The sequence below is a fragment of the Bombina bombina genome, chromosome 7 (genome assembly GCF_027579735.1).
Source record: "Bombina bombina isolate aBomBom1 chromosome 7, aBomBom1.pri, whole genome shotgun sequence".
NCBI classification, from domain to species: Eukaryota; Metazoa; Chordata; class Amphibia; order Anura; family Bombinatoridae; genus Bombina; species Bombina bombina.
This window is the reverse complement of record NC_069505.1, coordinates 260063003-260086517: the sequence shown is the minus strand read 5'-3', so window position 1 is coordinate 260086517 and position 23515 is coordinate 260063003. Positions and strand designations below refer to the sequence as shown.

General features: G+C 39.6%; 1 protein-coding gene across 1 annotated transcript; it reads right to left on the bottom strand.

Moving 5' to 3' along the window:
- Positions 1–224: 224 nt before the first annotated feature.
- On the bottom strand, positions 225–22676 carry LOC128666247 (papilin-like). The gene is made up of 5 exons (XM_053720723.1): positions 21779–22676; positions 11505–11624; positions 10824–10886; positions 9874–10050; positions 225–908 (listed from the first exon to the last, which is right to left on the bottom strand). Exons 1-5 carry the CDS (start codon positions 21894–21896, stop codon positions 883–885), a joined length of 504 nt encoding a protein of 167 aa, XP_053576698.1. The 5' UTR covers positions 21897–22676; the 3' UTR covers positions 225–882.
- Between the last annotated feature and the right edge of the window lie 839 nt (positions 22677–23515).

Here is a 23515-nt window from a genome sequence, read left to right as displayed (position 1 = left end):
GAATCTGCCATATTATCTAGTCACTCTCATTCAATGACCTTCTTTTAAAGTCTTCCCTGCTTGTCAGATTATGGACAAGTGCCACAAATAGATGAGCATAAGATTTCCTCTTATTGTCTGTAGAAGATCACAGAGATTCAGTAATGTAGGGCCGCCAGCAGAAAATAGGCTCAATGCACAATACCCAAATGTCAAGTATCTCTGAAAACAAAAGACCAGCGGCCTTGTTTTTTTGTTTTTTATTATTCAGGCAGACAAGCCATTTTTAATATAAAGCATTATAAAAGTACATACTGTATATTTACATCCTAACCTTATTCTGACACATTTTTACAGTTCATGCTTACAAGCCTTAGCACCAGTTACAGTGAAACTTTAGCCAAATTAATGTTGGTTTCCCATATCCCTATTGTCTTTATTTAACATTTCTTCCTGCTAAGATTTTTGTTGTCTTATTTTTGTCTTATAAATAAACCAAAATATCATCAACATGTTGCTATATGGAATGTACACAAGCGAATACGAAGGGGCGTCATCCAAGCAATTATTAAAAATAAATCTATCTATATGAATAATGAAGACAATTTGCAGTGTACAGACTCAGCATCAAGCTTGCTTTTTCTTGATAAAACATTTCACTTTGGGTTGTAAAATATTATAAAAATAGCACCATTTCTTTTCTACAAAAAAACTATTATGCACCATGTCATACAAATTACAGCTGTGATAATTATATTAATATTATAAAATACACAAATATTTCCCAGATGTGACAGCTCAGGAACACAATTCTCCTGTTTAGGATCCAGCAGCGTGTGTGTTTACCACAGTCTTGGCAAATCTTACAAAATAATACAGTTTTCTCTACAATTGGAGACATTCTTAGCTTTTATCTTCCTGTGGTTTATCTGCAAAAAATAAAATTAAATTCACGTTATTATTGATCTGAATTACCACTGATTCTTTTTATAAGCTCAGTGTAAGACAAGATGAAGGTCACGATTTATCACAAAGTCGCCAGCATGGAGAGAAACGAGGCAAATATGTCCCTTTTTTTTAATCATTATTTTAGTATGCACCGTGCACAAGCATTTAAAACACACCACTTGTTCAGACAGCATACGGTGCTTGTACCATCTGGTAACGACTCAATTTGTTCATTGCTGGCATGATACAAATCCCACTGGTGCTCTGAACAGCTGCAGTATTTAAATGCTTGTGCACTGAGAATATCACATGCAGAGAAAAATGTTAACACTAAAACAGTGGTAACTTTTGCTAGAAGAATTTTTTTCCAATAAATGTATATTGCAAATATGTTTCTATTCAAATATGTAATTCATCTATATGCATTTAAAGGGATATAAAACCCATTTTCTCTTGTTAAGTGTATCCAGTCCACAGATCATGGAATATATTCTCCTTCCCAACAGGAAGCTGCAAGAGTCCACCCACAGCAAAGCTGCTATATAGCTCCTCCCCTAACTGCCATATTCAGTCATTCTCTTGCAAGCCTCAACATAGATAGGAGGTCGTGAGAGTCTGTGGTGCTTTCTACTTAGTTTATTCTTCAATCAAAAGTTTGTTATTTTTAAATGGCACCGGAGTGTGCTGTTTATCTCAGGCAGTATTTGGAAGAAGAATCTGCCTGCGTTTTTCTATGATCTTAGCAGACGTAACTAAGATCCATTTGCTGTTCTCACACATTCTGAGGAGTGAGATACTTCAGAGGGGGAATGGCGTGCAGGTTTTCCTGCAGATAAGGTATGTGCAGTAAAATATTTTTCTAGGAATGGAATTGACTAAGAAAATACTGCTGATACCGAAGTAATGTAAGTAAAGCCTTAAATGCAGCGATAGCGACTGGTATCAGGCTTATTAATAGAGATACATACTCTTGTAAAAATGTGTTTTAAAACGTTTGCTGGCATGTTTAATCGTTTTTTAACATATGTTTGGTGATAAAACTTATTGGGGCCTAAGTTTTTTCCACATGGCTGGCTTAAATTTTGCATAGAAACAGTTAACTGAAGCTTCCCACTGTTGGCTGTGGCAGTTTGTTGTGTCTGTTTTTAAAAACGTCTGTCATTTTTTTTTTTTTTTTTTTTTTTATCTGTTTTTTGCATTAAGGGGTTAATCATCCATTTGCAAGTGGGTGCAATGCTCTGTTACCTTATTACATGTACTGTAAAAATTTCGTTTGTTTTACTGCCTTTTTTTCACTGTTTTTCAAATTTTGACAAAATTTGTTTCTCTTAAAGGCACAGTAACGTTTTATATATTTGCTTGTTAACTTGATTTAAAGTGTTTTCCAAGCTTACTAGTCTCATTATTAGTCTGTTCTAACATGTCTGACATAGAGGAAGCTCTGTGTTCATTATGTTTTAAAGCCATGGTGGAACCCCATCTTAGAATGTGTACCAGATGTACTGATTTCATGTTAAACAATAAAGATCATTTTTTGTCTTTAAAAACATTATCACCAGAGGATTCTGTCGTGGGGGTAGTTATGCCGACTAACTCTCCCCACGTGTCAGACCTTTTGACTCCCGCTTTAGGGACTCACGCTCAAATGGCGCCAAGTACATCAAGGGCACCCATAGCGTTTCTTTTACCAGGGGATTCTGTCGAGGGGAAAGTTATGCCGACTAACTCTCCCCACGTGTCAGACCCTTCGACTCCCGCTTCAGGGACTCACGCTCAAATGGCGCCAAGTACATCAAGGGCGCCCATAGCGTTTATTTTACAAGACATGGCAAAGGTGGTGAATAATATTCTGGCAGCAGTATTAGTCAGACTACCTGAAATTAAAGGAAAGCAGTTAGCTCTGGGGGTAGATACAGAGCATACAGACGCTTTAAGAACCATGTATGATACTACCTCACAATATGCTTAGTCTGTGGGTGATTTTTTTTTTTTTTTTGACTCAGGGAAGATGATTTAACCTGATTCTGATATTTCTACATTTAAAATTTATGCTTGAGAACCTCCACTTGTTGCTCAGGGAGGCTTTGGCTGCTCTGAATGAATGTGTACAATCGCAGGGCCAGAGAAATTGTGTAGACTGGATAAATAATATGCAGTGCCGGTGTGTACTGATGTTTTTCCAATACCTAAAGAGGTTTACTAAAAATGTTTTAATAAGGAATGGGATAGACCAGGTGTGCCGTTCTCTTCCCCTCCTATTTTTTAGAAGAATGTTTTCTAATAGTTACCACCACACGGGACTTCTGGCAGACAGTTCCTAAGGTGGAGAGAAGAGTTTCTACTCTAGCTAAGCGTACCACTACCTCTGACGAGGACAGTTGTGCTTTTTAGATCCAATGGATAAAAAATGTTTATTCAACAGGGTTTTATCCTGCAGCCCCTTGCATACATTGCTTCTGTCACTGCTGCTGCGGCGTTCTGGGTTGAGTCTCTTGATGAGGCTTTACAGTTAAGCGACTCCATTGGATGAATATATTTGACAAGCTTATGCTAGCCAATTCCTTTGTTTTCTGATGCCTTGTTCATTTGACTAGACTAACGGCTAAGAATTCTGTTTTTTACTATACTGGCGCGCAGAGCGCTATGGCTTATATCATGGTCAGCTGTCGTGACTTTAATAAATAAGCTACTTAACTTCCCTTCAAGGGGCAGACCCTATTCGGGCCTGGTTTGAAGGAGATTATTGCTTATATCACTGGAGGAAAAGGTCATGCCCTTCCTCAGGATAGGTCTAAATCAAGGGCAAAAAAAAAAAAAAAAAGTCTAATTTTCGTACCTTTTAAAAACTTCAGGGCAGGTGTGGCATCCTCTTCCTCTAAGGCAAAACAAGAGGGAATTTTTGCTCAGTCCAAGGCGGTCTGGAGACAATCGGACCTGGAACAAAGATAAGCAGGCCAAGGAGCCTGCTGCTGCCTCTAAGGCAGCATGAAGGAACGGACCCCTATCCGGTAACGGATCCTATAGGGGGCAGACTTTCATTCTTTGCCCAGGCGTGGGCAAGAGATGCCCAGGATCCCTAGGCATTGGAATTTATATCCCAGAGATATCTTCTGGATTTCAAAGATCCCCCCCAAAAAAAGGGGAGATTTCGCCTTTCACAATTATCTGCAAACCAGATAAAGAAGGAGGCATTCTTACATTGTGTACGAGATCCATCCAGTTCCAAGAGAGGAACAGGGACAGAGTTTTTACTCAAATCTGTTTGTGGTTCCCAAGGAGAGGGAACCTTCAGACCTATTTTGGATCTAAAGATCTTAAACAAATTCCTCAGAATTCCGTCATTTAAGATGGAAACTATTCGTACCATCTTAACTATGATCCAGGAGAGTCAATAGAGGACTACAATGGATTTGAAGGATGCTTATCCTCACATTGTGATGCATAAAGATCACCATCGTTTTTCAGGTTTGCCTTTCTAGACAGGCATTACCAGTTTGTAGCTCTTTCCTTTGGGATATCTACAGCCCCAAGAATCTTTATGGAGGTTCTGGGGTCGCTTTGGCGGTCCTTAGACCGCGGGGCATAGAAGTGGCCCCTTATTTAGACGACATCCTGATACAGGCGTCAAACATCCAAATTGCCCAGTCTCATACGGACGTAGTACTGGCATTTCTGAGATCACATGGGTGGAAAGTGAACAAGGAAAGAGTTCTCTATCCCCAATCTCAAGGGTTTCCCTCCTAGGGACTCTGATAGATTCTGTAGAAATTAAAATTTACCTGACGGAGTCCAGGTTGTCAAAGTTTCTAAATTTCTGCCGTGTTTTTTTCATCCCATCCGCGCCCTTCGGTGGCTCAGTACATGAATGAAATCGGCTTAATGGTAGCGGCAAGGGACATAGTACCGTTTGCACGTCTACATTTCAGACCGCTGCAACTATGCATGCTCAGTCAGAGGAACGGGGATTACACAGATTTGTCCCCCTGTTAAACCTGGACCAAGAGACCAGAGATTCTCTTCTCTGGTGACTATGTCGGGTCCATCCGTCCAAGGGTATGACCTTCCGCAGGTCAGATGGGACAATTGTTACAATAGATGCCAGCCTTTTAGGTTGGGATGCAGTCTGGAACTCCCTGAAGGCTCAGGGATAGTGGACTTAGGAGGAGACCCTCCTTCTAATAAATATTCTGGAACTGGGAGTGATATTCCATGCTCTTCAGACTTGGCCTCAGTTAGCAACTCTGAGGTACATCATACTCAGTCGGACAATATACACGACTGTGGCTTACATCAGCCATCAAGGGGGAACAGAAGTTCCCTAGTGATGTTAGAAGTATTACAATAATTCACTGGACAGAGACTCACTCTTGTCTATCAGCTATCCATATCCCAGGTGTTGAGAACTGGGAGGTGGATTTTCTAAGTCGTCAGACTTTTCTTCCGGGGGAGTGGGATTTCCTCCGGAGGTCAAGACCAAGCAGGAGAGGGCTTTGGTGTTTTTGACAGCGCCTGCGTAGCCACGCAGGACCTGGTATGCAGATCTGGTGGACATGTCATCCTTTCCATCACGGTCTCTGCTTCTGAGACAGGTCTCTCTACCTCAGGGTCCTTTCAACCATCTAAATAGAATCAATCTGAGATGGACTGCCTGGAGACTGAACGCTTGATGTTATCAAAGCATGGCTTCTCCGAGTCAGTCATTGATACCTTAATACAGACATGAAAGCCTGTCTCTAGGAAAATTGAACATAGATATGGTGTAAATATCTGATTGTTATGAATCCAAGGGTTACTCATGGAGTAAAGTCTGGATTCCCAGGATATTATCTTTTCTCCAAGATGTTTTTGAGAAAAGGGTTGTCAGCTAATTCCTTAAAAGGGGACAGATTTTTACTCTGTCTATTTTTTTGCACAAGCGTCTGGCAGGTATTCTAGACGTTCAGGCATTTGGTCAGGCTTTGGTTAGATCCAAGCCTGTGTTTAAAACTGTTGCTCCGCCATGGAGCTTAAACCTGATTCTTAAGGTTCTTCAAGAAGTTCCGTTTGAACCTTTTTTGTTCCATAGATATCAATCTTTATCTTGGAAAGTTCCTTTTGGGTAGCTAATTCCTCGACTCGTAGAGTCTCCAAGTTATCTGTGTTACAATGTGATTCTCCTTATCTGGTCCTTCGTACGGATAAGGTAGTCCTGCGTACCAACCTGGGTTTTTTCCTAAGGTGGTATCTAACAAGTACATCACTCAAGAGATAGTTGTTCCATGCTTGTATCCTAATCCTTCCTCAAAGAAGGAACGTCTATTACACAATATTGGACGTGGTTTGTGCTTTAAAGTTTTACTTACAAGCTACTACAGTTTTCATCAAACGTTCACCTTGTTTGTTGTCTATTCTGGACAGAGGAGAGGTCAAAAGACTTCAGCAGCCTCTCTGTCTTTTTGGTTAAAAAGCATAATTAATTTAGCTTATGAGACTGCTGGACAGCAGCCTCCTGAAGGGATTACAGCTCATTCTACTAGAGCTGTGGTTTTCACTTGGGCCTTTTTTAAATGTGACTTCTGTTGAACAGATTTACAAGACGGAGTCTTGGTCTGCGCTTCATACTTTTCAAATATAACAAATTTGATACCTTGCTTCTTCGGAGGCTATTTTTGGGGGAGAGGGTTTTTTACAGGCAGTGGTAACTTCCGTTTAAGTACCTGCCTTGTCCCTCCCATCATCCGTGTACTTTAGCTTTGGTATTGGTATTCCATAAGTAATGGATGATCCGTGGACTGGATACACTTAACAAGAGAAAACATAATTTATGCTTACCTGATAAATTTATTTCTCTTGTAGTGTATCCAGTCCACGGCCCGCCCTGTCACTTTAAGGCAGGTAATTTTTTCATTTGAACTACAGTCACCACTGCACCCTATGGTTTTTCCTTTCTCTGCATGTTTTCGGTCGAATGACTGAATATGGCAGTTAGGGGAGGAGCTATATAGCAGCTTTGCTGTGGGTGGACTCTTGCAGCTTCCTGTTGGGAAGGAGAATATATTCCATAAGTAATGGATGATCCGTGGACTGGATACACTACAAGAGAAATAAATTTATCAGGTAAGCATAAATTATTATGTTTTTTTCAGTTATGATTCAGATAGAGCAGCAATTTTAAGCAACTTTCTAATTTACTCCTATTATAATTTTGTCTTTGTTCTCTTGGTATCTTTATTTGAAAAGCAGGAATGTAAGCTTAGGAGTCGGCCCATTTTTGGTTCAGTAAGTTAATTAAAATTGCTGCTTTATCTGAATCATGACAGAAAAAAAAATGGGTTTCATATCCCTTTAATCCCTTAATGACCGAGGACGTGCAGGGTACATCCTCAAAAAAAAAATACAGTTAACGCCTGAGGACGTACCCTGCACGTCCTCAGTCTGTAAAGCAGCTGGAAGCGATCCTGCTCGCTTCCAGCTGCTTTCCGGTTATTGCAGTGATGCCTCGATATCGAAGCATCCTGCAATAACCTTTCTTACCCCTCCTTTCTGCCAGTGCTTAAAGGGACACTGAACCCATTTTTTTCTAACATGATTCAGATAGAGCATGCAATTTTAAGCAACTTTCTAATTTACTCCTATTATCAAATTCTTTTCATTCTCTTGATATCTTTATTTGAAATGCAAGAATGTAAGTTTAGATGCCGGCCCATTTTTGGTGAACACACTGTGTTGTTCTTGCTGATTGGTGGGTAAATTCATCCACCAATGAACAAGTGCTTTCCATGGTTCTGAACCATAAAAATAGCTTAAATGTCTTCTTTTTCAAATAAAGAAAGCAAGAGAACGAAGAAAAATTGATAACAGAAGTAAATTAGAAAGTTGTTTAAAATTGCATGCTCTATCTGAATCATGAAAGAAAAAATTTGGGTTCAGTGTCCCTTTAAGATGGCGGGGACAATTGTGGGGTGGGGGAGGGAAGAGAGCTGTTTGGGAGGGATCAGGGGGTGTAATGTGTCAGGTGGGAGGCTGATCTCTACACTAAAGCTAAAATTAACCCTGCAAGCTCCCTACAAACTACCTAATTAACCCCTTCACTGCTAGCCATAATACACGTGTGATGCGCAGCGGCATTTAGTGGCCTTCTAATTACCAAAAAGCAACACCAAAGCCATATATGTCTGCTATTTCTGAACAAAGGGAATCCCAGAGAAGCATTTACAACCATTTGTGCCATTATTGCACAAGCTGTTTGTAAATAATTTCGGTGAAAAACCTAAAGTTTGTGAAAAAGTGAGCAATTTTTTTATTTCATCGCTTTTGGCGGTGAAATGGTGGCATGAAATATACTAAAACGGGCCTAGATCAATACTTGGGGTTGTCTACTACACTACACTAAAGCTAAAATTAACCCTAGAAGCTCCCTACATGCTCCCTAATTAACCCCTTCACTGCTAGGCATAATACACGTGTGGTGCGCAGTGGCATTTAGCAGCCTTCTAATTACCAAAAGCCAAAGCCATATATGTCTGCTATTTATGAACAGAGGGGATCCCAGAGAAGCATTTACAACCATGTATGCCATCATTGCATACATTGTTTGTAAATAATTTCAGTGAGAAACCTAAAGTTTGTGAAAAAATTTGAGAAAAAGTGAACAATTTTTTTTATTTGATCGCATTTGGCGGTGAAATGGTGGCATGAAATATACCAAAATTGGCCTAGATCAATACTTTGGGATGTCTTCTAAAAAAAAAATATATATACATGTCAATGTAACTAGCGCTAATTTTGAAAAAAAGTGGTTTGGAAATAGCAAAGTGCTACTTTTATTTATTGCCCTATAACTTGCAAAAAAAGCAAAGAACATGTAAACATTGGGTATTTCTAAACTCAGGACAAAATTTAGAAACTATTTGGCATGGGTGTTTTTAGGTGGTTGTAGAAGTGTAACAGTTTTTGGGGGTCAAAGTTAGAAAAAGTGTGTGTTTTTTTTCTCCATGTTTTCATCATATTTTGTATTTTGTTTGTATAGCAAATTATAAGATATGATGAAAATAATGGTATCTTTTGAAAGTCCATTTAATGGCGAGAAAAACTGTATAAAATATGTGTGGGTACAGTAAATGAGTAAGAGGAAAATTGCAGCTAAACACAAACACAGCAAAAATGTAAAAATAGCCTTGGTCCCAAACGGACAGAAAATGGAAAAGTGCTGTGGTCATTAAGGGGTTAAAGGGACACTGAACCCAACAATTTTTCTTTTGTGATTCAGATAGAGCATGCAATTTTAAGCAACTTTCTAATTTACCCCTATTATCAATTCTTCTTTGTTCTCTTGGAATTTTCTTTTAAGTGTTTCAGCTGGAGTGGTAAAAAAAAAATCCAATTTACTATTTAAAATTGGCTCCTTTCACTTGGTACTTTATCATAAAAATATGTTAAAGCCACAACCTGTAATCTTGTGGCATTTTTTTTTTTTTTTTTAAGGAACATAAAGTGCAAAAGGAAAATGTAATGTGATTGAGCATTATATTCTTGCACTATTGCTTGTATATAATGCGTTTAACTTTTGCAAAGGTTTTATATAATAAAACAATGACACACATACACAATAAGTTGTGTCTTAGGGCCCGAATCTCTAGAGCAGTGTTTCTCAACCGCGGCCCTCAAGAGCTCTCTGGCCTGGAAAGATTCTATAAGGAATAAGATTCTATAAGGAGCCTGGTCAGTATTCCGATGCACCTCAGCAATTGTAGCCTGGTCAGTATTCCAATGCACCTCAGCGATTGCTTTAAAGGCAATTTCTACCATGGGAACTGTGTTATCTCATAAAGGGGAGATGCCTTATATCCTTTATGTGATGGAGAGACAAATTACAATATAATGCTCAGTAAAATAATCAGATGACTTCTCTCCATGCCAGCGAGTGTTTGAGAATCAGACCCACGTTGTGAACTATGTGCAACGCACCTGCTGGTTTCCAATGTAGACACTGAAGCTCACAGAGCTCCTTCTCATCAAATCTATTGAGGTTACCGCCACAGCCACTGTACACAAACGGGCGACACTCCCCCACCAGGCGGTTATAATACCACCTCAGTGTGAACTTGCTACAATCTCCCTCTAGCATGGGCATGTGGCAAATATCTGCAAGTAGAAATGGTAATATGGAGTTAGAAGCAGGATGTTTCTAGTTGTAACCAAACCCAATCCAACACTTGACTTTGGTCTTAGTATATTATAAATACAGTAGACAAAGACATTAATATCATTGGCAGAGTAAAAAATAAATAAACACAATGTAGCCTTTATAATACTAACTTCTCATGAAGGAATAAATATTGTCTTCAATAAAAAATAAAAGCAAAACTCTGAAGCTGTGTTTTTGGACAAAATATTTTTTTCCACCCACTGCTCTTTGCCACACATGAACCTTAAGTCCTTTTGTACAGTCAGATAAAACATCAGTGATTTAAAAAAATAGAGACCACTTCAAATAAATGGTTGTGAAAGGGGTCGAGAGAGCCGCATGAGCAAATCGTTTTGAAAACAGAACTTTAGAGAAAGTTTTAATGCAGGGCTCGACAAACCCCGGCACCAGGGAGTCAATGGAGCCTTAACATTAGGTCCTGACGCAAAGCTGCTGGCTCCTGTGTTTTCATCAAATTGGTTAAACCCTGTTTTAAAATATATTTATGTTTCAGTTAGGTTAAAAAAATGGTTTTTTTTCATTAAAACATTTCTGTACACAATTATTTTCTTAATGATATTGTGCTTTGGAATTGTCTATACTATGCCATATGCATTTTTCATATGGTCTCTAGTGAGGTGTGGTCATTATATACTTAATCCAACTTGAGCTTGAACTAGCAGGAAGCATCTCTACTATTGATAAGGTAGCGGTGATCAGAAGTGTTTACCTTGCTGTGAGGTATCTCTTTTTTTCCGCTTGTTGGCTACAGGTGATGGTGGGATGGTCATGCCTGTTAAGAGAAACATTTTTAGATGCTAATTTTTGTTTCTTTAAAAATTAAACCAAAAGCATCACTGTCCTTTAGTGACTTTTGTTCTGGGGCTGACAAGAGATACTCCCCTTTTAAAAAAAAAAAAAAAAAAGAAAAGAAACCAGAATAATATTCCCTAAATTAGTCAGTGACATTAGTTCTCTCAGTCTAATTAGCATTTCTTCTGATATTGTTTATTTATGTGCCAAATTCTAACCCTCTGAAACACCAGTTTGTATGGGTAGAGATTCTAGAGAACCTGCCAGCTGATTGGGTCTCCCTGTGCCACTCAAAATATATTATCTCCTACAGATCACCCTCCCTCTCCATTCGCCCTTTATAGATCGTTACTTCTTTCAGATCACCTCCATCTCAATGTAACCCTCATAGATCTATAACATTTACATATCACACACCCACTCCCTGTACCCCGTAAAGATCATTACCCCTTACACATCACCTCCCTCTACTTGTGCTCTTCATAGATCACTACTTCTTACAGATCACCTCCCTTTACTTGTGCTCTTCATAGATCATTACTTCTTACAGATCACTAGCAAAAGACATTTAATAAAGAGCAAAATGAAACACACTGACCATCAGCCAGCAGCGTACTTTCTGTTCCATCTTCATCGTCCATGTCTTTATAATCTTCTACAGTGTAAACGTGTTCGTAGTCCGGATCATTGGTGTTAACCACCACTCTCAGCTCTCTTCCTGCACAGAAAAAAGACAGGAAACTCTCATACAGTAGGTCAGAGGAAACTGGGAATAAAAATGTCAAACAGGAGAAGCAGAGCAAAAGTACACTACTCCGCAAGAGAAGCAGTGTGAGCGTGCCCACATCAACAGGAGGGGCAGTATGAGAGTGCACACATCAACAGGAGGGGTAGTGTGAGAGTGCACACATCAACAGGAGGGGTAGTGTGAGAGTGCCCACATCAACAGGAGGGGTAGTGTGAGAGTGCCCACATCAACAGGAGGGGCAGTGTGAGAATGCACACATCAACAGGAGGGGCAGGGTGAGAGTGCACACATCAACAGGAGGGGTAGTGTGAGAGTGCCCACATCAACAGGAGGGGCAGTGTGAGAGTGCCCACATCAACAGGAGAGGTAGTGTGAGAGTGCCCACATCAACAGGAGGGGCAGTGTGAGAGTGCCCACATCAACAGGAGAGACAGTGTGAGAGTGCCCACATCAACAGTAGGGACAGTGTAAGAGTGCCCACATCAACAGGAGGAGCAGTTTAAGAGTGCCCACATCAACAGGAGGGGCAGTGTAAGAATGCACACATCAACAAGAGGGGCAGTGTAAGAGTGCACACATCAACAGGAGGAGCAGTGTGAGCGTGCCCACATCAACAGGAGGGGCAGTGTGAGCGTGCCCACATCAACAGGAGGGGCAGTGTGAGCGTGCCCACATCGACAAGAGGAGCAGTGTGAGCATACACACATCGACAGGAGTAGTGTGAGCATGCACACATCAACAGGAGGAGCAGTGTATGCATGCACACATTGACAGGAGGAGCAGTGTTTGCGTGCACACATCAACTGGAGGGGCAGTGTAAGAGTGCATTCATTAACAGGAGGAGCAGTGTAAGAGTGCGCACATCATCAGGAGGGGCAGTGTGAACGTGTACACATCAACAGGAGGAGTAGTGTGAGCGTGTACACATCAACAGGAGGGGCAGTGAGAGAGTGCACACATCAATAGGAGGAGCAGGGTGAGCGTGCACACATCAACAGGAGGAGCAGCGTGAGCATGCACACATCAACAGGAGGAGCAGTGTGCGTGTGCACACAACAGGAGGAGCAGTGTGCGTGTGCACACAACAGGAGGATCAGTGTGCGTGTGCACACAACAGGAGGAGCAGTGTGCGAGTGCACACAACAGGAGGAGCAATGTGCCAGTGCACACATCAACAGGAGGAGCAGTATGCCAGTGCACACATCAACAGGAGGAGCAGCGTGAGTGTGCACACCTCAGACAGGAAGAGTTTTGTGGGCTAGCACACCTCACACAGGAGGAGCGGTGTGGGAGAACTGAACTCAAACATGAGAAGTAGTGTGGGAGAACATACTTCATACATGAAGCCAATGTGGGGGATCACACTTCAAGCATGAGGAGCAGAGTGGGAGAACACCCCTTACACATTAGAATTTTTGTGGGGTAACAAACTTCAAACAAGGGAAGTATTATATGAAGCAGCAAGCTAACTTCAAACAGGAGAAACAATGTGGGAGAAATGACCTCAAGCAGGAGAAGCAGTTTGGAAGAAATGACCTCAAACAGGAGAAACAGTGTGGGAAGAGATGACCTCAAACAGGAGAAACAGTTTGGGAAGAGATGACCTCAAACAGGAGAAACAGTTTGGGAAGAGATGACCTCAAACAGGAGAAACAGTTTGGGAAGAGATGACCTCAAACAGGAGAAACAGTTTGGGAAGAGATGACCTCAAACAGAAGGAGGAGTTTGGGAAGAGATGACCTCAAACAGGAGAAGCAGTTTGGGAGAGATGACCTGAAATAGAAGTGTGGGAGAGCTGTCATTAAACAGAAGGAGTAGTGTGAGGAAAGTAGTCCCATTTAGGTGGAACAGCAGAGGACAGAAGTTATCAAACAGGAGAAGCTGACTGGAATAGAGATATTGTCAGTCACCGGAGGAAGAACATAAGAGCACACCTTAAGCAAAACCAGCAGAGTGAGCAACAGACAACAGGACGCAGAGCATAGCCACAGTGAGTGCACAATACACCTACAGATGTTAGGAGTTGACACTGACCAAACTGATTGTCTGATGGTTGTGTTATTGTGTAAGATCTCTGCTGTAATTTGTCACCTCTGCATCATATAACTGTTGGACAGTGATGAATATAAAGATATCTCCTTACTCATGGTTTCATGGTTTATGAAATTTTAGGTGTACAGAAAGATATATATTCTCTGCGCTCTAAGGTATAAGCCCTCTTAGCCAAAAAGAAGCTTCCTCAAAGATTCCAGGGGGTATTTCCAAAGGGATGGATTTGGTTTAAAGAGGGCACTGGGTAGCTAATACCAAATGGTAGAGTGGTGTGTAAGTAAATTCTATAGTAATCAGTATTGCCTAATCTCTAGAGATTATGTATTTAGTATGTATAGTCCTTCTATTCCAAGGTTCTCTAAGTATAGTTCTATATAGAAGTATGTGAAACCAGACTGTGTAACTTAATATGTGATAGAATCATCTGAAAATGTATGTGGTACAATCATCTAAACATATAAATGTAAATGAGAGATACAATTTCTAAGTTAAGTATGTCATTTATTTATATATTAAAAATGATGGATAAGAAATTAAATTCATAAGACAAATCATGTAATAATTTGATTTAAACAATATTTCAAATAGGACACTTCAAATAAAACAATTGGCATAAAACAAATAGATCAAGTCAATTAAAACAAATTAAATAAAACAGCAGTGATAAGATGATTAGTAGTAGGATGTGAATGTGAAACAGTCAGTAGTAGAAAGGTTGGCCAACCTAAAAAAAATGAGCATAAAAAACGCCTTAAAAACAGTTAATATCCTGAAACATGCGCTTTTGTTCACACTGTTTTTTTTTTGTTTTGTTTTTTCGGAACCAACAATTTTATGCTCATATTTGTTTCACATTCACATCCTCAATTGTGAACTACTAATCGTTTTATCACTGCTATTTTATCATTGGATAAATTTACATTGGAATTATGAATGAATGGATTTATTTGTTCCAATTGACTTGATCTATTTGTTTTATGCCAATTATTTTATTTGAAGTATCCTATTTGAAATATTGTTTTAATCAAATCATTGCATGATTTGTCTTATGAATTTAATTTCTTATCCATCATTTTTAATATATAAATAAATTACATACTTAACCCTTTTGTGACAGGGTTAAAGTGCCTACATCGGAACACCTGTTCCGATGTAGACAAATTGAAACTACGCGATCGTGCATACGATTGCGAGATTTCAATTATTGGATCGCATCTGGGGGGCGTCCCTACAACCCTAGGAACGCCCTCCAGACCGCGATCAAGTCCTTGAAGCACAGAAGGTGTAAATATGACAGAATAGAACGGCATAACGGCGTTAAAAAGTTAATATAGAAATTGGATCTCTTGTTTACATTTATATTTATATGTTTAGATGATTGTATAACATACATGCTCAGATGATTCTATCACATATTAAAGTGAATGTCAATTTTGATGCTAAAGTGCACTGTTAAGAAAAAAAACCTTACCTTTTAATCTTTACAGCAGCTCCAGCTTCCTCCACCCGTCGCAAAGCCTCTTCCTGGGTCTAAAAACATAATTTATGTAAGAACTTACCTGATAAATTCATTTCTTTCATATTAGCAAGAGTCCATGAGCTAGTGACGTATGGGATATACATTCCTACCAGGAGGGGCAAAGTTTCCCAAACCTTAAAATGCCTATAAATACACCCCTCACCACACCCACAATTCAGTTTAACGAATAGCCAAGAAGTGGGATGATAAGAAAAAAGTGCGAAAGCATATAAAATAAGGAATTGGAATAATTGTGCTTTATACAAAAAAATCAAAACCACCACAAAAAAGGGCGGGCCTCATGGACTCTTGCTAATATGAAAGAAATGAATTTATCAGGTAAGTTCTTACATAAATTATGTTTTCTTTCATGTAATTAGCAAGAGTCCATGAGCTAGTGACGTATGGGATAATGATTACCCAAGATGTGGATCTTTCCACGCAAGAGTCACTAGAGAGGGAGGGATAAAATAAAGACAGCCAATTCCTGCTGAAAATAATCCACACCCAGAATAAAATTTTTAATGAAAAAACATAAGCAGAAGATTCAAACTGAAAACACTGCCTGAAGTACGTTTCTACCAAAAACTGCTTCAAAAGAAGAAAACACATCAAAATGGTAGAATTTAGTAAAATTATGCAAAGAGGACCAAGTTGCTGCTTTGCAAATCTGATCAACCGAAGCTTCATTCCTAAACGCCGAGGAAGTAGAACTGACCTAGTAGAATGAGCTGTAATCCTTTGAGGCGGAGTGTTACCGACTCAACATAGGCATGATGAAATAAAGATTTCAACCAAGATGCCAAAGAAATGGCAGAAGCTTTCTGGCCTTTTCTAGAACCGGAAAAGATGACAAATAGACTAGAAGTCTTTCGGAAAGACTTAGTAGCTTCAACATAATATTACAAAGCTCTAACAGCATCCAAAGAATGCAATGATTTCTCCTTAGAATTCATAGGATCAGGACATAATGAAGGAACCACAATTTCTCTACTAATGTTGTTAGAATTCACAACCTTAGGTAAAAAATTCAAAAGAAGTTCGCAGCACCGCCTTATCCTGATGCAAAATCAGAAAAGGAGACTCACAAAAAAGAGTAGATAATTCAGAGACTCTTCTGGCAGAAGAGATGGCCAAAAGAAACAAAACTTTCCAAGAAAGTAATATAACGACCAAAGAATGCATGGGTTCAAAAGGAGGAGCTTGAAGAGCCCCCAGAACCAAATTCAAACTCCAAGGAGGAGAAATTGACTTAAAGACAGGTTTTATACGAACCAAAGGTTGTACAAAACAATAAATATCAGGAAGATTAGCAAACCTTCTGTGAAAAAGAACAGAAAGAGCAGAGATTTGTCTTTCAAGGAACTTGCGGACAAACCTTTATCTAAACCATCCTGAAGAAACTGTAAAATTCTCGGTATTCAAAAAGAATGCCAAGAAAAAAGATGAGAAAGACACTAAGAAATAAAAGTCTTCCAGACTCTATAATATATCTCTCAAGATACAAATTTACGAGCCTGTCACATATTATCAATCACAGAGTCAGAGAAACCTCTTTGACCAAGAATCAAGCGTTCAAACTCCATACCTTAAAATTAAGGTTTTGAGACAGAAAGACTGGTCTTAACGGAAGAGTCCACAGCTGGCAAGAGGCCATCCGGACAAGATCCGCATACCAAAACCTGTGAGGCCATGCTGGAGCTACCAGCAAGACAAACGAGCATTCCTTTAGAATATTGGAGAATACCCTTGGAAGAAGAACTAGAGGCGGAAAGATATAGGCAGGATGACACTTGTAAGGAAGAAAATAATGCATCCACTGCCTCCGCCCGAGGATCCCGGGATCCGGACAGATACCAGGGAAGTTTCTTGTTTAGATGAGAAGCCATCAGATCTATTTCTGGGAGTTCCCACATTGAACAATCTGAGGAAATACCTCTGGGTGAAGAGACCATTCGCCCAGGTGCAACGTTTGGCGACTGAGATAATCCACTTTCCAATTGTCCATACCTGGGATATGAACCGCAGAGATTAGACAGGAGCTGGATTCCGCCCAAACCAAAATTCGAGATACTTCTTTCATAACCAGAGGACTGAGAGTCCCTCCTTGATGATTGATGTATGCCACAGTTGTGACATTGTCTATCTGAAAACAAATGAACAACTCTCTCTTCAGAAGAGGCCAAGACTGGAAAGCTCTGAAAATTGCACGGAGTTCCAAAATATTGATCGGAAATCTCACCTCCTGAGATTCCCAAACCCCTTGTGCCGTCAGATACCCCCACACAGCTCCCCAACCTGTAAGACTTGCATCTGTTGAGATTATAGTCCAGGTTGGAAGAACAAGAAGCCCCCTGAACTAAACGATGGTGATCTGTCCACCATGTCAGAGAGTGTCGTATAATCGGTTTAAAGATATTAATTGAGATATCTTTGAGTAATCCCTGCACCATTGGTTCAGCATACAGAGCTGAAGAGGTCGCATGTGAAAACGAGCAAAGGAGATCGCATCTGATGCGGCAGTCCTAAGACCTAAAATTTCCATGCATAAGGCTACCAAAGGGAATGATTGTGACTGAAGGTTTTGACAAGCTGATATCAATGTTAAACTTCTCTTGTCTGACAAGGACAGAGTCATAGACACTGAATCTATCTAGAAACCTAAAAAGGTTACCCTTGTCTGAGGAATCAATGAACTGATTGGTAAATTGAACCTCCAACCATGAACTTGAAGAAACAACACAAGTCGATTCGTATGAGATTCTTCGAAAATGAGAAGACTGAGCAAATACCAAGATATCGTCCAAATAAGGAAATACCAAAACCCTGTTCTCTGATTACAGAAAGAAGGGCACCGAGAACCTTTGAAAAAAATTCTTGGAACTGAGGCTAGGCCAAACGGTAGAGCCAAAAAAATGGTAATGCTTGTCTAAAAAGAGAATCTCAGACACTGAAAGTGATCTGGATGAATCGGAATATGCAGATACACATCCTGTAAATCTATTGTAGACATATAATGCCCTTGCTAAACAAAAAGCAGGATAGTCCTACAGTAACCATCTTGAATGTTGGTATCCTTACATAACGATTCAATATTGATAGATCCGGAACTGGTCTGAAGGAATTGACCTTCTTTGATACAATGAAGAGATAAAATAAAACCCCAGCCCCTGTTCCAGAACTGGAACTGGCATAATTACTCCAACCAACTCTAGATCTGAAACACATTTCAGAAATGCTGAGCCTTTGCTGTGTTAACTGGGACACGGGAAAGAAAAAAATCTCTTAGCAGGAGGCCTTAACTTGAAGCCAATTCCGTACCTTTCTGAAACAATGTTCTGAAACCAGAGATTGAGAATGGAATTGATCCAAATTTCTTTGAAGAAAACGTAATCTGCCCCATACCAGCTGAACTGGAATAAGGGCCGCACCTTCATGGGTACTTAGGAGCTGGCTATAGATTTCTATAAGGCTTGGATATATTCCAAACTGGAAATAGTTTCCAAACTGATACCGCTCCTGAGGATGAAGGATCAGGCTTTTGTTCCTTGTTGTGAGGAAAGGAACGAAAAAGACTATTAGACCTAAATTTACCTTAGATTTTTTATCCTTTGGTAAAAAAGTTCCCTTCCTTCCAGAAACAATTGAGATAATAATTTAATACCCTGGAAAGAAAGGGAAAGCAAAGTTGACTTAGAAGACATATCAGCATTCCAAGTTTAATCCATAAAGCTTTTCTAGCTAAAATAGCTAGAGACATATACCTGACATCAACTCTAATGATATCAAAAGATGGTATCACCAATAAAATTATTAGCATGTTATAGAATAATAATAATGCTATAAAATTATGATCTGTTACTTGTTGCGCTAAAGCTTCTAACCAAAAAGTTGAAGCTGCAGGAACATCCGCTAAAAATATAGCAGGTCTAAGAAGATTACCTGAACATAAGTAAGCTTTTCTTAGAAAGGATTCAATTTTCCTTAAATAAAGTACTATCTGCCGTAGGAACAGTAGTACATTTAGCAGGAGTAGAGACAGCCCCATAACCTTAGGGATTTTGTCCCAAAAAAACTCTAATCTGTCAGATGGCACAGGATATAATTGCTTAAACGTTTAGAAGGAGTAAAAGAATTACCCAAATTATTCCATTCCCTGGAAATTACTTCAGAAATAGCATCAGGGAGATTAAACACTTCTGGAATAACTACAGGAGATTTAAAAACCTTATTTAAACGTTTAGATTTAGTATCAAGAGGACCAGAATCCTCTATTTCTAATGCAATTAATACTTCTTTAAATAAAGAACGAATAAATTCCATCTTGAACAAATACAAAGATTTATCAGTATCAGAATGATGATGTTCATTTAAAAATTCATTGAAAAAAGAGAAGTTTTAAAAGACTTTTATGTAAACTAGAAGGAGAAATAACAGACATAGCCTTCTTAATGGATTTAAAAAATAAAATCTCATATGTTTATCAGGAACACTCTGAAAATTAGATGTTGACGGAACAGCAACAGGTAATGTAACAGTACTAAAGGAAATTTTATCTGCATAAATAAGTTTGTCATGACATGCAATACAAACAACAGCTGGAGAAACAGATACCAAAAATTATAGCAGATACACTTAGCTTGGTAGCTCCAGCACTAGACAGCGATTTTCCTGTAGTATCTTCTGACTCAGATGCAACGTGAGACATCTTGCAATATGTAAGACAAAAAAACAACATATAAAGCAAAATTGATCAAATTCCTTAAATGACAGTTTCAGGAATGGGAAAAAATGCCAAAGAACAAGCTTCTAGCAACCAGAAGCAATGAAAAATGAGACTAAAATAATGTGGAGACAAAAGCGACGCCCATATTTTTTAGCGCCAAATCAGACGCCCACATTATTTGGAGCCTAAAATGCTTTTGGCGCCAAAAATGACGCCACATCCGGAACGCCGACATTTTTGGCGCAAAAGAACGTCAAAAAAATGACGCAACTTCCGGCGACACGTATGACGCCGGAAACGGAAAAGAATTTTTGCGCCAAAAAAATCCGCGCCAAGAATGACGCAATAAAATGAAGCATTTTCAGCCCCCGCGAGCCTAACAGCCCACAGGGAAAAAAGAGTCAAATTTTTGAAGGTAAGAAAAAAATGATTAATTCAAATGCATTATCCCAAATATGAAACTGACTGTCTGAAAAATAAGGAAAGTTGAACATTCTGAGTCAAGGCAAATAAATGTTTGAATACATATATTTAGAACTTTATAAACAAAGTGCCCAACCATAGCTTAGAGTGTCACAGAAAATAAGATTTACTTACCCCAGGACACTCATCTACATGTTTGTAGAAAGCCAAACCAGTACTGAAACGAGAATCAGCAGAGGTAATGGTATATATAAGAGTATATCGTCGATCTGAAAAGGGAGGTAAGAGATAAATCTCTACGACCGATAACAGAGAACCTATGAAATAGACCCCGTAGAAGGAGATCACTGCATTCAAATAGGCAATACTCTCCTCACATCCCTCTGACATTCACTGCACGCTGAGAGGAAAACCGGGCTCCAACTTGCTGCGGAGCGCATATCAACGTAGAATCTAGCACAAACTTACTTCACCACCTCCATCGGAGGCAAAGTTTGTAAAACTGAATTGTGGGTGTGGTGAGGGGTGTATTTATAGGCATTTTAAGGTTTGGGAAACTTTGCCCCTCCTGGTAGGAATGTATATCCCATACGTCACTAGCTCATGGACTCTTGCTAATTACATGAAAGAAATGAGGAATCCGGCTTCCTCCAATCACAGCGTTGAATCAGACACTGATTCCCCCGGGGGGGGGGGGGGGGAGCAGTGATTGGAGGATGACATCCATTATTTCTGATGTCAGAAATGGCTTGCAACGACCAGAGGAAGCTGGAGCTGCTGTGAAGATTAAAAGGTAAGTTTTTTTCTCAACAGGAGTGAAATGTAAATTTTGATGAATTAAAGTGCCCCTGTTTTTAATCAAATTTTTAAAAACCGGGCACTTTAGCATCAAAATTGACATTCACTTTAAGTTATACAGTCTGGTTTCACATACTTCTATATAGAACTATACTTAAAGAACCTTGGAATTGAAGGACTATACATACTAAAGACATAATCTCTAGAGATTAGGCGATACTGATTACTATAGAATTTACTTACACCCACCCCACTCTACCATTTGGTAATAGCTACCCAGCGCCCTCTTCACCCCAAATCCATCCCTTATGAAATTGTAGGACTTGGTGATATAATAATTTTGACTATTTTCTTAGTTAACCAAGAGAATATTGTGCAATTAATATTATAGGTTTCATATGAACATTGGAGGTTTAAATGATCTCTGATAGTGAAGATAAAATAGAGAAATAACTGTGTACTTTATCCCAGCAAATAGCTGCATTAATGAGACAGCGGACAGTGATTTTATAGTATAAGTGGTGAAAGTAAAAAGCAGGAAAGCTTCAGCGTGACCGCAAACCACAAGGAGCCCAACTGCAGCATGGACACCTAGACAAGACTCACCATCATCTTCATCAATATGAGTGAACTTTAGGGCTGGGACTGGGACTAGACGTGGGTTAGATGGATACGATGGGGGAGATGGGTAGTTGGAAATATAACCTGAGAGGTGTAAGGACATAACAAAAGATTCAAACTGTAGCCGGAACAGCAAGTTAAAGGGGCACTGCCCAGTCTTTACTCATGCCATAGGTCTATTATTTTGGCTTCTCTGCACACAGCAAGACCCTTTGTAAACTGCACTCCTGAACCCCTGTGTTGTCCAACACCCTCCCATGACAAATCCAGCAGGTGTTGGGAAGTGTTTCTCAGCTGTATACCTCAAGTTTTCTGCCAGGTTGTATTTTGAAGGGTCATTCTAAAGCAAAGCTGGTATGCTCTCATTTCTTGTTATAAAGTGTCATTTTAGTATTACTGATCACAGGGACCTTCAAAGGAGCAAAACATATGCTGGTTGAAAGCGACAAGCATTGCAGACTCTAAACTGAACACACCCAGTGATTGGTGAGTTGTACAACTCCTGTACCTATCTAGCTCATTGTCATTTTCCAGCTCTGAAACTGCAATGCTTGTGGATCTCAAGTAGGACTTTACCTATATGTTTAACTTTTTGCAAGGGTTAAAGACTTGTTATACCAGCTGCAGAGTATGAAATGTATGATAAATTGTTCCTTTAAGTTTATTTTTGTAAATTAGATAGCTGGGTGTGTTGTTTGAAACCACAACCTATCAAAATAGGCTTAGTTTGGAGAGAGATCAGACATTGGGGCCTATTTATCAATGTGCGAGTAGACATGATACAAAGTAGCGTATCATGTCCGCTCCACATCGATAAATGTAGACAGCATACGTTCTTGTGAACTGCTGGTGCAATGCCGCCCCCTGCAGATTCGTGGCCAATCAGTCGCTAGCAGCGGGTGTCAATCAACCCAATCGTATTCGATCGAGTTGCTTTCTGTCCGCGGCCTTAGAGCAGGCGGACAAGTTATGGAGCAGCGGTCGCTGCTTCATAACTTCTGTTTCCGGCTATCCTGAAGGCTCGCACAGAAACAAGGGGCCTCAAGCTCCATATGGCGCTTGATAAATATGCCCCTTTGTCTTATCACTCAAATGTTTTCCTTTCTTATCTCTGTCTCTATACAATATTTAGGGCCTGATATTCAAAAACTTGCTGGTTTTCTGTTGATTTTTGCTACCTGTCAAATTTTGCTACCCTCTCAGTGCGCATGCGCACACATTACATCACTTTATTTCACATATGTTGTAAAGCATGTGTGGAATGTGGTGACGTATGTGCGCTCGTGCAATGAGAGGGGTAACAAAATTTGAATGCTAGATAGCAAATCTCAATGCTTTGCATGTGCGCGCTGTGCACACCCTCGATATGTAAATAAAATTAACTAAACAGTTTCTCCAACAGTAATTTGCAGCTCCTTATATCATCACAGTTAACTGTAGTGCAAAAAAATGCAGGGTAAACTGTCCCTATAAACGCAATCAGTAATGCAGAAATGACTCCCTCTAACAAACAATAGAATGTAATATCTGCATTAAATTGTCCCTTGAGTACTTCCCTACTCAGGCGGATCAGCTGCTTGTCAGTTGGTTCATCTGGGTTCATGTCCTACACTTGTAATAATTTATATATTTAATTGCATCTTAATGACTGATGTGGCAGCGCCCCTTTAAGTGGAGAACATAAACAATCACATGCATGAATATATTACATCATTTGCGCAT

What these genes read in the sequence shown, in the direction of transcription:
- LOC128666247 (XM_053720723.1), bottom strand. Translation starts at nt 21,896, where the DNA reads ATGTCCTTACACCTCTCAGGTTATATTTCCAACTACCCATCTCCCCCA. An exon ending in TCATATTGATGAAGATGATG is followed by an intron (nt 11,625 to 21,778) that starts GTGAGTCTTGTC and finishes TTTTCTGTGCAG; the next exon opens with GAAGAGAGCTGAGAGTGGTG. An exon ending in AAGAGATACCTCACAGCAAG is followed by an intron (nt 10,051 to 10,823) that starts GTAAACACTTCT and finishes TTCTACTTGCAG; the next exon opens with ATATTTGCCACATGCCCATG.